The following is a 15,595-nucleotide window of genomic DNA, read 5'->3' on the forward strand; positions in this document are numbered from 1 at the left end:
TGTTAGAAAATGTTTATGTCACCGCTTCACATATGATTTTATATTTTGAGATGGAAGAGGGCCAAAAGTACTTAATTGGTTTTATACAAGATTAGTACATGATAATTATTTAATTGGTTATTAAGGCTATAGATTAGTACAAGATTGTTAGATAATTGGTCATTAAGTATGCTAAAACTTAAATTGAAACCAAACCATAACCGTATAAACGATTAATTCTGGTTACATTTTTTTATTAGATTTGGACCGTCAAAATTTATTGTGAATATGTTTTTGTTAGAAAATTTTTTTTTAAAGAGGAATAAGAAATATGTATCCAGATTTTTGTACTTTATTTTAAAGGCCCAATAACCACTGAAGCTTTCTGGATAAACTAACTGATGAGTTTGTTAGCGTCTCTTCCCTTGTTCAGGCCATAAGAATCATTCAAGAAAAATTGCTAGAACAAAATTTTGATCCCGATGAAGATTTTCTGTTCGATATCACAATCAAATCTTGTAAACCATAGTAGTTCTTTATCCTATGATTTCAAATTCAGCACCCATTATTCCCGTTGCCAAAATTCGTTTCTCTGCACTTTGTTTAACTCCAAAAATGGCAGCAAAATCAACGTGAGCTGTTCTTTTAGTAGAAAAAATAGTGTTTCTTGTAAGCTTGAAACCTCTGAGACTGAGAGTGGTGTGAGGGGTAGAAAAAAGACGCTGCATGTGCCCAATAAAACGAAGATTGCAGCACCTGAGCCGGGCGGAGCTCCGGTGGTTTCCGATAAGGGAGGCGGCGGAAGTGTCCGTGCTCCGCTGAAGGTGCCGAGGGGTAAGAAAGACGATTCTGTTAAAATAATTTGTAATTTACAGAGTCACTTTCTAGAATATTTATTAGTAATTTGAAAGCCGAATTTTAAATAGCCAGTTAATGAGTGGAGTAAATAACTCTTGAAAAATGTGAGAAATACGAGATTAAGTCTATAAATTGCATGTGTAATCTCTATATTTTCTAATCCAAAAATATAATTAAGTGTATTGCATCACTTGAATTCCTACTTCACCCCTTCAGGTTCTTGGTTGCTGAAAGGGTTCTCAAGAAAGGCGTTGGCAGCGCTCTCGAATTTGCCTTTGGCTATTGCTGAAATGTTTGCTGTCGCTGCCTTAATGGCATTAGGTATTCTGCATATTCTTTTTTATCATTGTTGTATGGGAAAATTCGAATATTTTTGCATCAATTTTGTATAAATGTTGCACAGATGATGTTATACTTTTGGGTTTTACATAATTTCAGTGGTGTGTGAAAAAAATTGGGAAGCGATTCGTGCAAGTAAATGGAAAATTAAGAAGCCACGATATAAGATTTTATCGTCATGTTGTTTTTGTTGCCATAAACGTTTTTCTTTTTGGGCATTTTACCTGTCTTTTAGATACATTAATCTTGTAATCTTTTTATCAGTTTATTTTTGCGGTAATAAATGTTGTATATCGTTTTTAAATACAACCTGTTCTGCATTATCTTGCATTATAGATTAGACCAGGAGAATCAGTATATTTGCTTTAGGTTTGGGACCTTCGAGACTTCGAGTGCTTATGCCATCTCTAATCTTTCTGATAACGTAAGAAAAATTTCATTTTTTTGAAAAATGAAGATTTTTGATATAATGTAAATTTGATCATATCACCTTTGTTGCTGTAGAGTGATAAATCCCATGTGGACTTTCATTAGATATCTTTACCATCTATCAGAGTACTCATTCTGTACACTACTCCAGCTTCATAGGTACAAATTGGCATTTTTTGTTTTCGTTTCTTGCAGGAACTGTAATTGAGCAAGGCGAGTCGCCAGATTTCTATTTTCAAAAGTACTCTGAAGTGAACCCTGTCTTGGGATTCTTCACATGGAGGTGGATTTTCGCACTTGGTTTTGACCATATGTTTTCATCTCCGGTATTCCTCGGAACCTTAATTCTTTTAGGAGCATCGCTTATGGCTTGTACATATACGACACAGATCCCCATAGTGAAGGTAGCTAAAAGGTTTGATTTTGATGACTGTTGACTTTTGTCATCTGGATAGCCTTTAATGCTCGTATTTGGTAATGCTATACATGGTTTGCAGGTGGTCTTTCGTACATTCACCTGAGGCAATTCGTAAGCAGGAATATTCAGACGCTTTACCTAGAGCTTCGATTCAAGATTTGGGGATCATTCTAATGGGTGCTGGTTATGAAGTATAATGCCATGTCCTTCAGTTTAGCTTTTGCTGATATTTTTATTCGTTCATACTAGTGGGCTTGAGTATATTTGAAGAGTTTTGCTTCTTGGTGAAATTAAAGACTTCTATGAATTTTCTACGCTTGGTTGAACCAGAATACATAGCTTATGTTCTTTTTTGGGGAATATAGTGTTTGGGTGAAATATTTACCCCGAACTGTCATGTTGTGGTGTCTGTTTGGCACAATGATGTACAATTTAAATTTTTTTAGTTCCAAGACAGCTATCGAGGGCTATTTTCTAGTGATCTACTGATTTTAAAACCTAACTGCAGAACAATTACAATTGCTTCATTTTTAGGTATTCTTGAAGGGTCCCACTTTGTATGCATTCAAAGGGCTAGCAGGTAGGTTTGCACCCATTGGAGTCCATTTAGCATTGCTCTTAATAATGGTCGGTGGAACTATAACTGCTACTGGCAGCTTCAGGGGGTCGGTTACTGTTCCACAGGGTTTGAATTTTGTCATGGGTGACGTACTTGAACCAAGTGGATTTTTATCGACCCCTTCAGAAACTTTCAATACCGAGGTTCATGTTAACAGATTCTACATGGATTACTATGATAGTGGAGAGGTAATAAGCTGAATCAATGAGCCTAAAATGCATTATTTCTTCCTTTTTCTTGAAGTCATCACTGAAAATTTAGCTTTTTTTCCATCCTTCTATGGTGCCAGGTTTCACAGTTCCACAGTGATCTTTCACTTTTTGACATTAACGGCAAAGAGATCATGAGGAAGACGATAAGTGTTAACAACCCTCTGAGGTACGGTGGGATCACCATATACCAGACAGATTGGAGCTTGTCGGCTTTACAAGTTATGAAAGACGATGCAGGGCCATTTAATTTGGCTATGGCGCCTCTAAAAGTCAACGGTGACAAAAAGCTTTATGGGACTTTCCTTCCTGTTGGAGACACTGATTCTACTGATCTTAAGGGAATGTATGCTTTTTGCACATTGTTTGACGAAATAAACTAATGTTCCTATCACCTTTCTTGTATATGACACTATATGATGCCAACTCTGTTTCTGTAGATCAATGTTAGCTCGTGATACGCAATCGGTTGTTTTATACGACCAAGAAGGAAAATTTGCTGGAGTCAGGCGGCCCAACTCAAATCTTCCAATCGACATTGATGGTGTAAAAATTATTGTATTAGAAGCTATTGGTAGTACCGGCCTTGAACTAAAGGTGAGGTCAAAAAAACCGGATAAAATGTGCCATGGAGCATCCATTTATCATGTTTTTTCTTTCTTTTCTTAATTTCAATGATGATGGTAAATTTGTTTTCAAGCAGACTGATCCCGGGGTGCCAGTTGTTTATGCTGGGTTCGGCTTCCTAATGCTCACTACTTGCATAAGTTTCTTATCTCATACACAGGTAAAACAACTATGTTGGCTTCTGATTAATTCACCGGCTTAAACGCCATCACAGAAATTCAATAACACTTTATTTTTGTGAACATGTTCGAAAGATCTGGGCTTTACAAGATGGAACAACAGTCGTTGTTGGAGGTAAAACGAATCGAGCCAAGGCTGATTTCTCGGACGACATGAATTTTGTGCTCGATCAAGTACCAGAAATAGTCCTGCCATCTTCTTCTACACAAACTGACCATGTAAGTGGCTAGTTTAATTCATTTTATTACAAAAGAACCATATTGGCGTCATTGAAGTTCGACGAAAATAGTAACAAATCCTCGAACCTTTGTTGAGTAACTGGAATACCAGTGAACCGAGTGAGATATATAGATGTTATGAAGCCGGAGTTTGATGAAGATAGAGTCGCGTATATGTATTTTTTTCCTCGTATATTGCTCTGTATTGCTTTCTTAGTATGCTGCACATACATTGACCAAGAGTATATACTTTGTACACAGATTGCTTCATGCCAAATGTGCAATTCTTGGTATAAGTTGAATGATCATTTTCATCGAGTATTCTTTTTTATGCAATATATGTTTGAGAATGCCATTGAAACCAAAAATTGTGTTTTTTTTCTGGTTGTATTTTGTAATGCCAGCATGGTTCATATTGTGGAGATATATTCATATTTGAATATGTTTCAAACTTTATCTGATAGACATGAGATGAATCTTCGATTCGATTCGCTCTGGCTTTAAACATGTGTACTGATAAATTGATTCGATTCTATTTTATATCATTCATTCCAACAGCATTAAACCTCCATCCAAAGATCACCACCAATGTTTTTGGCCTAAATATATTGAAGGAAAGCTAAAAATTCTGCATATGGAAAGATTTGTGCCAAGAGTATGAACAACATTTAAAAATGAGTAGGTTTCTTGTGACACAGTCTAATGGATTTTTATTCGTGAAACTTGTTAACTTTGTCCATATTTACAATAAAAAAATAATATTTTTCATGTGTGACCTAAATAGAATATTTGTCTCAGAAGCTTGATTTATGAGACCGTCTCGCATGAGTTTTTGTGTTTAAAAGTTAGATATATTAAATTTATACACACTTTCATTTTACTTAAGCGCGCCAATTGCATGATTAGGCAGCTAAAACTCGTGCATAATGTCTTTTATAATGTCTTTTAATTGATTATATGTTTCAAAATTTTAATATAATATTTATTTATCATAACAGGTCAGCTTCTTATTATTTTATTCTAGGAAAATTATATAATGTTAAAAAAGAGGGTATTTTAAGCAACTTACGTTTGGTGACTAAGGTCTAAGCTAGGGAGTTAATTAAAGTCACTCGTACTTAATTACAAGTAAATATTAATAATTAATATATATGTGAATTAAAAAAACATATAATAATATTTCATTTACAAAATTATACCACGAAAATATATATATATATATATATATATATATATATATATAAAAATTTATTATGATACTTGAAAGTATCTAAATTTATATTAATAATATCTTTTAGCTATTTTTAGAAGCTTATAAATTTCAACATTTCACGAGTCTATGCAAAATTTCTTCAACAAAAAAGGCTAAATTTTAGGAAAATTTGTCTATTTCATATTATATGTTTGTCTATTTGCGATATAGTCTTTTATGCTATCAAATTTCAGTATTGGTCATATATATATTTTGATTTTTGCTTATTTTATTCATTGTTCATCGGAAGTATTGATATAACACTACAAACACTAATGCCACATCAGTCCGTATCAGAAGAATTACTAAAGTTGTAAAAAAAAAATACAGTACTAAGACTGAAATTCAACAACATATGAAGACTGAAATTGCAAAAATACAAATATAGAGAAGGAAAAAAACTGAAGCAAATTTCCTTAAATTTTATACAATCTTAGTTTTGCAATTGTCCACCGACATCTCGATTTATGAAGATATTTTTGAGTGATAAATAATATTTGGGATAGTCATGGAATATTGGTGCATTCCATTGATGCAAAGTCAAAACAAGAAAAAGAATATAAAACAACAAAATTGATAATTGAAGGATAAGAAGTGGTTGAGGTGTGGGAAAAATGTACACAAAAAAGTCAAACGATTCTTTTCAAAATTTCACCAAACATGCTTTATGGTTATGCGTTGCCACGAATTGATCTATATAACGTAAAAATACATATTTGGTAGTTTTATTTATTATTTAATAATAATAATAATATTGATATTGCGATGTATAGAGAAAAATAAATTTTAATTTTTAAAATAAATATAAGATAAAAAAATCGATTATTGTAGAATGATAAAACATTATCTGTACATTTGAATTTACAAAAAAGAATGGGATATATCATTTTTTTTATCTGTTCATGCGCCGATAGTGCTTGCATGATTTATTTATTTTTACCTAATTTTATATATTATATAATATGATAATTGAGCTTTTGATTTTGTGAGTCAAATCAAATATCAATTTTTAAGGTTAATCGAGTGATACTAATAATTTTATTCATATTTATAAAAAGTATTTATATAATTATCTCGAATTCATTTATATAATTATCATATTATATAATAAATAAAAATATTTATTTTATTTTAATTTCTACCTACAACATAAATTTATAAAAATCATTTATAAATTGAGCGCAATTAAATCATTTGTAGTGTATTTTATCATTAAATTAAAATTATCACACATATTAGAAGGGACATTTTATCCTTCTAAAAAATTATTTATCAAGGGTCCATGAGCTTTTTAAAAAAGTATCAAACATGGGATAAGGGAGGTATTGATAAATAATACCTCCCTTATCCCATGTACCAAACTATCCTAAGAGTATTACTTTTTACTGTGAATATCAGTAGGGTTGACCCGTTTCACAGATAAAGATTCGTGAGACCGTCTTACATATTTAGTTAAGATAAGATAGAAACAATTAACCTAATCACTTACTAATTTTAAGATTATGCATTTAAATATGTCATATATAACAAACTTTAGAAAGAAACGTGTATATGTATGAATGATGTATACAAGATCACAAGGCAAATACGTAAAGAATGGTGGAAACCAAAGAAACCCAGCATTTGCTGCACAAGATGGAGCCAATCTCTTTAGAAATCGAGAAGTGGAAAGAATTTGATCCTCCCAATGACGTCAGAAAAATGGGTTCAAGAATATGGGACGAGTCGAAGATGATGTGGGAGATTGCGGCGCCGGCTATCATCACTTCTGTTGCTCAGTTTTCTCTCGGATTTGTGACCATTGCATTCGTGGGGCACATTGGAGAGGTCGAACTGGCTGCTGTCTCGGTTGTGCAGAATGTTCTTGAGGGATTTGTGTTCGGCATAATGGTACTTTTTTGTTTGAACATAGGCTCTTTTTTCACTGTGTGATTGAGAATTTTGTGAAGGAGATGATGATGATTACGGGCATGATTTTCATTCTTGCATTTTGAGATTTATCATTGTTTTGAGCACTAATCTCTTGGTTCTGGAGGGATTGTGAAAAAAACATGCCAAAGATTTGATTTTTATTGGAGTCGAGGCAAATCTTTAATTCAGTTTGCGACATATTTTTTTTATTTTATTTAATTATGGATGAAGTTTTTTTTCTATTCTATTATTCAATATTAAATATTTTTTCCCACTAAAATCAGAATCTTGGGATCTGTTTCAGTCCTTTGATGAGAATGTAATAATATTTTATTGATTTCTTTGGAAGTATGTTTGGGAAATGCCAAGTCAAATGTGTGTTCAAGTGATATCTTCATATGTTTAAAATAATATTGTTTGTTTTTCAAAGAACTGCAAAAATCTTGATGGTGTAAATCAATATTCACTAAAAATTTGGAATTGACTATCAGACATTCTGCAAATTTCTTGTTTTTAGCTAGGAATGGGAAGTGCCCTTGAAACACTATGTGGGCAGGCAGTTGGTGCAGAACAGTATGATACACTTGGAATCTATCTGCAAAGATCATGCATTGTAACACTTGTGTCTGCCTTATTCCTTTCACCTCTATACATTTTTACGTCGCCAATTCTAAAGCTGCTTCGACAAGATAAAAATATCTCAGAACTTGCTGGAAAATATGCTCTTTGGGTGATTCCTCAGTTATTTGCATATGCATTGAATTTCCCTCTTCAAAAGTTTCTTCAGGCACAAAGCAAAATATGGGTCATGAGTATAATTTCATTGGTCGTGTTGCTATTTCACTTTATTTTGAACTGGATATTGTTGACAAAACTTGGGATGGGCTTGCTTGGTGCCGCTATAGCAGAGAATGTATCTTGGTGGCTCGTGGTGTTGGCGCAAATTGGTTATGTAGTATGCGGTTTCTTTCCAGAATCATGGACTGGATTTTCTTTATCGGCTTTTAAGTCCCTTTTTAGCTTTGTGAAGTTGTCGCTTGCATCGGCTATCATGCTTTGGTAAGTTCTTGGCTTTCAAATGGAATAGTAAAAGTAGTTTTATTTACCAGGTGAGTTTTTGCACAATCTTTTTTGAACATTTCGTGGTTACAGCTTGGAGCTATGGTATTATACTCTGGTCATCCTTATGGTTGGCTGGTTAAAGAATCCAGAAATTGCTGTTGATGCCATATCCATTTGGTCAGTTTCTTGATCAATGTATAGGTTTCAAATTTTTACACTCAGTTTACATATAAAGAAATGTTTTGAGATGGGTTCGAGTTACCATCTTTCGTCCTCTTCGGATAAAAACATTACCTAATTGAATTTAGTTTTAGATAGAGATACATTCATTTGAGCTACTACTGAATCGAATTAACTTTCCTTACGGTTGATATATGACAGCATGAATCTGGAAATTTGGACATTGATGTTCACTCTTGGTTTCAATGCTGCAATCAGGTTAGAAAATTATGTCTATATTTATATCAAAAGTTGAATGACCATACAAACTTATGCTTATCCAAAGGTTTTAAAATCAAACTTGATTCTTGACATTGTCCTCAATAACTTGCAGTGTTCGAGTTTCCAATGAACTAGGAGCCAATCATCCCAAAGCTGCAAAGTTCTCTGTAATAGTGTGCGTGGTTACATCGACAGTATTTGGATGCATATTCACAGTTGCCATTCTTGCAACTAAGAATGTCTATCCCTTAATGTTTTCTGATAAAAAAGAAGTCATAGAAAAGACATCTAAGTTGGGTTATTTCTTGGCAGCAACCATTTTCCTTAACAGCATTCAACCTGTACTCCACGGTAACTCCATGTTTTTTCCTCCACCATGCTATGAGCTTTCAAAGACTTTGGTAAATGTCAAAGCGACACAGGAAAAAAGGGGGGGGAGGGGGTGTTAAATTTCAACTTTTGAGTATACCATTTGTTTCCAATAAACTCTATGTTGTGATATCACATCAGCTCTATAAAAAGATGTATGACGCCTTACGTTTGGGTGGCTCTCGCACCTAATTAGATTTGGCTTATATCCTAACACTAGTGCTCTTACTAAGAGTCAATGTAGAAGAAATGACGACCTAGTAAACGTACTATCATCTGATGAGTGTCAATAATATAATGTGTCTATATAATAGGGGATTGGATGAAGGTGCATACATGTAGCACTCATAGATGAGTGAAAACTTTCAAAACAGAATATTGTAGATGTCGGATTCTCAAGGGGTGTGCAATATTTCGATTGTACTTCAAGCCTATGAACCGCATATTCACTTATGCTTTTCAACTTTGCAGGGGTGGCAGTAGGAGCAGGATGGCAATTATCGGTTGCGCTAATAAACGTGGGATGCTACTATCTTTTTGGCCTTCCTTTTGGAGCATTACTCGGTTATAAATTTAAACAAGGTGTCAAAGGGATCTGGTTGGGGATGTTAGCTGGTTGCCTTCTTCAAACGATTGTATTAATCATATATGTTCTTCGAGCTAATTGGAGTAGAGAGGTCAGCATTATGCAAATACCACTTGAATTTATTTTCTGCATCGTAACACTTAGTGGAATAACAGCTTGATTGTTGTTGTAAGTGAATCGTTTAATGATAAAACGACTCTGATAGGCAAAGTTTTCTTCGGATGCAGGCGTTGAAAGCTGAGGCACGGCTCAAATCCTATTCTGACTCATCTTTGCCTCAAACTGAGAAAACGCAAGGTGGAATGTTGGTTGAAGACTAAAAACAAATGTGTGAAGAAAAGGGAAAAAATGAAACCTGTTAACCTGCTTGAGTAGAAGAAGTCTAAACAAACAGGCGATGGTAGAAGAAGACTCAAGTCCTATTCTGACTCACCTCAGTGTTAACTTATTTGTTGCATAATCTTGAAACTGGTTCTAATAGACAAAATACCAGTTTTGCTATAATTTTGTATTATCACTACTTATAAGGCATGAGAAAATATGGTTTTGAATCGGAGCGAGTTGAAAATTTTGGACAAGTTTAACATAGTAAGGTAAATATGATTGGACGAAATATGTATTATGCATGAATATCAAGCTTGAAGTTTAGTTTCAATTTTTACCATGTAAACGCGATAACTCAACCCCATTCTACATATAAAGTTCATTTCACATATTGAGTGACATAAATTTTTGAAAATGCGTTATGGGGCAAACATGGTAAAGAGAAATGATGGTATATGAATGGAAGTAGTACCAATGGAATGACGAGGAACACAATTTTCAAAATATTTCACAGATTTTTTTTCCGGGTTTTTGAAATAAATTTACAAATAAATAAATATGTTTACAAAAATATCAAATAATATTTTTACGAATTTATAATAAAACAATGTATGGAGTCGAAATCGAATTATGTTATGATTTTGATTTGATATGAATTTTCAAAATTTCAAAATATATTTGAAACTTATATTGTTGAATTTGAATGATGTCATTGATTGAAATAAATATGTTATTGATGTAGATAGATTTTTATATTGATATCTTCAAGCTACATCGGCTGGAACGAAGACTTGAGGTATGTTGCGACCGAGTAACATACGACATGTATCTGTATCATATTATATATGTTTGATTGAGAATATATGTCTATATGTCTTATTTGTTGAGTTGATGTGGCATACATGACATACACGTTGAGCTATGATTCTTGGATACCTACTATGATTGGATTTGATTGTGGGTTTTGTGAACACAATGCTATGTTTGATATTATATGACCCTTAAAACATAGTCATTAGTGGCCACGCTGATTGATTGAGATTTGAGATTTGATAGCGATTTGTCGACGTTATCATACAAGTATCCCTTATTGAGGCCGGTGTGCCAGCTCGAGCATTGATTTGACAGCAATTCGTTTGATTCGGACATGTGTTCAGTGGATGGGCATTTGACCTGATACCTCCACGACATACATGCATTGCATATCATATATCATTGTTTAGATACTTGTGGTATATATTGTGGTTGTTTCAGACTAAGTTTTGCTCACCCCAGAGGGGGCTGTTGTTGTCTTTTGATGTGGACAATGACAGATACTCCAGGATATCAGGATGCCGGAGAGGGTGCTTCTGGAGAGAGTCACTGTTTGAGCTGAGATTTTATATTTTTCCCAGAGTATATATGTATCTATATGACGGGGTATGTCCCGAGGATATGAACTGTTTGTATGTAGTTGGTTTTGATTATGTGTGAGTATAATTTATGATGTGAGATAAAATACTATTTTTAGTATTCAAATAAGATATTTTAGGTTCATTGTAAAGAAAGTTTTAACTCGTTTTCCACTGTACTTAATTAACCAGAATCAAATTGTATTGTAATAATGATTAGAAGTTAAGGTCCCCACAAAAACTATACTAGAATCCCTTTGTGCATGGCTTTGTGACTCTATATGTTTATTCAAGGGTCATTTTTTTTGTCATAACATAAAATTTATGACGGGGTTCTAAATTTGAGATTTAATTTATATTTCATTTTGTTAATTGTTTTCTTTTAAAATTAATAGATTGATGTTTAATGTGATATTTTGTTGTGTGCCATTATATATATCTATACTATATTATTAAATGTGAGATCCTTAGAGTAACTATTTTAGAAGACATCAAAATATTTAATTCAATAGTTATATTTCTTACCCTACTAAAAACCTCTCCAAATCACTCCATATTTTACATAAAAAAAAATCTAAACAAAACTTCTATTTTAAGTCGAACAACTCTTCTAAATTGAAAATAATTTCGTGTTAATTTTTTAATATTATTTAATCAAATTAAAAATAATAATAGCACATAGCATTGCATATTGCATGTGTATCTTTTACTAATTATACGTAAATATAAATGCGTGCACTCGTACATCAATAAATTGATCAGTATAATACATGGTTATAAAAAAAGAGTGGTAATTTGCTTTAAAATAAAGTAGAAAGTATATATATATATTTTTAAAAAGATAAAGTAAATATGACAAATGTTACAAGGTACTCTTTATCTGCTAGCAGTACAAGACACCCTACATAATTTTGGCACATCTTGGAATTTAAATAATAAAATATTCGTATCACAAAATTATCGAGTATATTTTGTTAAGGTAAAAATTTATATGAGACGGTCTCACAGGTCGTATTTTGTGAGACGAATCTCTTATTTGGGTCTTCCATGAAGAAGTATTATTTTTTATGCTAAGAGTATTACTTTTTATCGTGAATATCGGTAGGATTGACACATCTCACAGATAAAGATCCGTGAGACCGTCTCACAATAGAGCTGTTCTTTTGTTAAATATAATATTTTGGAAATGTTTTTATGTATTCGGAAAAAAAATCAGTATGATAAGTTAAAAACATAGATCTTTCAAAAGTTAAAACTTATCTTGAATTGAAGAAGTGTAAACTATATTCATAATTCTTTTAAATTGAGAATTTATTTTGAAAGTTAATACTTTCTCAATACACGTAGATTTTTATTTTATAATTTAAATTTATTCTATGGATAAATAATTTATAAATCAGCTCCTAATGATCCCAAAGTTTGAGGATGAGTTTATTCGACACTGCAAATAGAAAATGCAGTGAAAAACTTATTCACGCATATTTATTTATCAATAATTTTTATATACTATATTTCTAAATTAACTCTCTTTCTTTGGCTCCAATATTATTCATACCTCAAATTATATTTATGTTATCTAAATTCTAATGCATTAACTTATATTACTAAATAATAAAAATTTCAACTTTATAATTCAAACATATTTTTAAAAATAGAATAATTATATACATCTTAATTTATATTTAAGGCAAAAACTTGTCTGAGACGACGGTCTCACGGATCGTATTTTCTGAGACAGATCTCTTATTTGGGTCATCCATGAAAAAAAAATTACTTTTTATGCTAAGAGTATTACTTTTTATTGTGAATATCGGTAGGGTTGATCCGTTTCACAGATAAAGATTCGTGAGACCGTCTCACAAGAGACCTACTATATATTTAATTACGACGAATTATAATTTTTTTAAAAAATTCATATATATTATCTGTAATCGAGAATTTTCTTTTGATTAACTATAGAAATATTTTAGATTTTATGAAAACATTTGATATATGATCTTGAGATTCACTTGGACATCAAGGAGGCCACAACCCCAGCAATGAGGGTGGTGGGATCCCCTAACACGGCGGAGATAACAAACTGCAGAGCCAACGCCGCCACCTCGCAGCATTTCTCCACCTTCCCTCTCTTGTTCTTTCTATGATTATGAGTCTCCAATGTATCTTTCAAGCTAGGAATCCTCGTTTCCAGTTTCCGGCTACCGGAGTATTTGGTCTCCCATTTGCCACTGCGGCACTCCTCGGTGTAGATCTCGTGCCAGCTATTGACCAGCATTTCTTTTACGCACGCAACATGGAGATTGTACTTCTTGCATGAAGATCTATAGCTCCAGCTCCCCCCCTTTCTCCCACACCTGCTTATACACATCTTCTGAAATTCAGATTTTGTGGGTTTGAGTCGAATTTCAAAAACTACAAGTTAATTTTTTTCATTAATAAGTTTTTAAAAAACTAAGGCCCTACATATTCGATTATCGTTTCTCAGTAATGATGTAACTAATCCATTTAATATTTTTTATAATATAGTTAACGAAGACAAGTTATTATTTCAAGAAACTTGGAGATGAAGTTTGCTGATGGTTACGGATTACCGTACCTGTGACACGGCGAGGAGACTTTCCTATACAAGTACAGCTTGATCTCGCCGTCATCGAGCACCATCGGAAGCTTAGCGCAGCAGGGATGGAGGTCGAACCCACAAGACTTGCAGTGGTACAAGAACCCCGACACGTCCTTCTCGCATGCGTTGCAGTAGCGTGCCTACCGTCCCTGGTGGGCGGGCGAGGAACTGGAACGAGCACTTGGTGTAGAAAGGGTGAGAGATGGAAGGGGAAGGGATGGCGCAGTGGGTGTGGAGGTCGAAGTTACAAGCAGCGGCCGCGCACTTGTAGCGAGAGCCGATACCGACTTCGTTGCAGCCGTCGCACTTGAACGGCGACTCGCTGTACTCGAACTTGAGGTTGTGCTGCGGGTGGCTGAAATGGGAGATTTCATTGTATCTCATGGTGGTGGAAAGTGGCAGCGTAGGAATAGAATTTGTGTGGTGGCATGCAAATTTATAATTAATTATTTGTTCTTCTTCCCCTTTTTAGTGGACAAATATTATATTCTATAGGTATCAAGTATATTTTTTTTATGAGTGGGTTCTTGTGAGACGGTCTCACGAATCTTTATATGTGAGACGGGTTAACCCTACCGATATTCACAATAAAAAGTAATACTCTTAGCATAAAAATTAATATTTTTTCATGGATAACCCAAATAAAAGATCTGTCTCACAAAATAAGACCCGTGAGACCGTCTCACACAAGTTTTTGTCTTTTTTATATATAAAAAAATGATAAAAAGTTAAAATTTAATGGAAAATGGATAATATAGTTCTATACATCAAAGCTTTTACGTATTGGCCTATGCTTTTATGGCTCCAAAATTGGTACTTTTGATTTTAATTGAAGGTGAATATTGGGTAAGTATGGATAATAATGAAAATTAAGGTTGTTTTTAGCTTGAAGTTGAAGCAATGTAGGATTTATACTTAAGAGTTGGTTGCATATTTGTAAATTATTAAAATGGGGGCACAAGGCACATTAGAATGGGAATTTTTCTCCCCTTATGTGATGTAATAAAATACTCAAAGGTGCCTATTATATGGTTAATGCATGCCAAAGGGTTCCTTGGCTTTGGATATTAGGTCTTTGAGAAATAACTTCTCCCAATAGTATTAGAAATTGGCAATTTGAACATTTGATCCAGCTCCTAGGTCTTGAGTTTGAGACGAGATCAGGGTTCGAGAATCAGAACCTAAAAAAATCTTTCAAAAATTAATGATATTTTTCAATAGGATGATTTTAATGTTTCACATACTTCACATTATAAATGAATTTTATACATAAAATAGAGTATATATTCAACATAAAATAGAGTACATATTTCTTTAAAAGTAAAAAATAAATAGAGTATTATTAATATTATAAGTCTTTTCAATATCATAATTGATTACGCATTTATCCAATGGATATATGCAAAAGTTCATAGAATTAATCATGGTACGTAGAATGTTGTGATTAGGCTCCTATTATTATGAAATAAATATCTCAAATTCTCAATGCTTTAGCGTCACATTATTGTAACTTATTATTGAGTAAGATAAGAAGAAAAAGAGTTTCTTTACTTAGAAAATGAGCTTAAATTGATGACACGAAATATATCAAAGTTAAACAATAGCAATTGCTTTTCGTCTTCCAAATGCTAACAAACACCCTAAACAAAAAGCATCACCAATTTCTTAAGCAATTACTTGAAACTAATCCAATAGGGAAAATTCAACAAATATGAGCAAGGACAGTTGTTAGTGCAATAAATGGACTATTTCTTTGCATTTTT

The 15,595-nt window shown here is 33.1% G+C and overlaps 2 protein-coding genes and 1 pseudogene across 3 annotated transcripts; 2 read left to right on the top strand and 1 right to left on the bottom strand.

The window, feature by feature from the left end:
* The first annotated feature begins 351 nt into the window (after nucleotides 1-351).
* LOC142541880 (cytochrome c biogenesis protein CCS1, chloroplastic) lies at nucleotides 352-4,184 on the top strand. Its single transcript, XM_075648338.1, has 9 exons — nucleotides 352-813; nucleotides 1,054-1,158; nucleotides 1,801-2,020; nucleotides 2,103-2,214; nucleotides 2,558-2,830; nucleotides 2,932-3,197; nucleotides 3,292-3,448; nucleotides 3,555-3,638; nucleotides 3,733-4,184. The coding sequence occupies exons 1-9, from the start codon at nucleotides 462-464 to the stop codon at nucleotides 3,886-3,888; spliced, it is 1,725 nt and encodes a 574-aa protein (XP_075504453.1). The 5' UTR covers nucleotides 352-461; the 3' UTR covers nucleotides 3,889-4,184.
* A 2,485-nt stretch (nucleotides 4,185-6,669) lies between these two features.
* LOC142518066 (protein DETOXIFICATION 33-like) lies at nucleotides 6,670-10,048 on the top strand. Of its 2 annotated transcripts, none has more exons than XM_075620695.1 (7): nucleotides 6,670-7,018; nucleotides 7,818-8,098; nucleotides 8,192-8,278; nucleotides 8,483-8,539; nucleotides 8,655-8,893; nucleotides 9,383-9,588; nucleotides 9,725-10,048. In XM_075620695.1, the coding sequence occupies exons 1-7, from the start codon at nucleotides 6,725-6,727 to the stop codon at nucleotides 9,815-9,817; spliced, it is 1,257 nt and encodes a 418-aa protein (XP_075476810.1). In that variant the 5' UTR covers nucleotides 6,670-6,724; the 3' UTR covers nucleotides 9,818-10,048. The 2 variants fall into 2 exon arrangements, with proteins under 2 accessions (XP_075476810.1, XP_075476804.1); XM_075620689.1 differs by having other exon boundaries at nucleotides 6,671-7,018; nucleotides 7,557-8,098.
* Nucleotides 10,049-13,129: 3,081 nt separating this feature from the next.
* LOC142518079 (protein VACUOLELESS GAMETOPHYTES-like) lies at nucleotides 13,130-14,259 on the bottom strand (annotated as a pseudogene).
* Nucleotides 14,260-15,595: the final 1,336 nt, after the last annotated feature.

This window comes from Primulina tabacum, chromosome 1, assembly GCF_025594145.1.
Source record: "Primulina tabacum isolate GXHZ01 chromosome 1, ASM2559414v2, whole genome shotgun sequence".
Taxonomy (NCBI): Eukaryota; Viridiplantae; Streptophyta; class Magnoliopsida; order Lamiales; family Gesneriaceae; genus Primulina; species Primulina tabacum.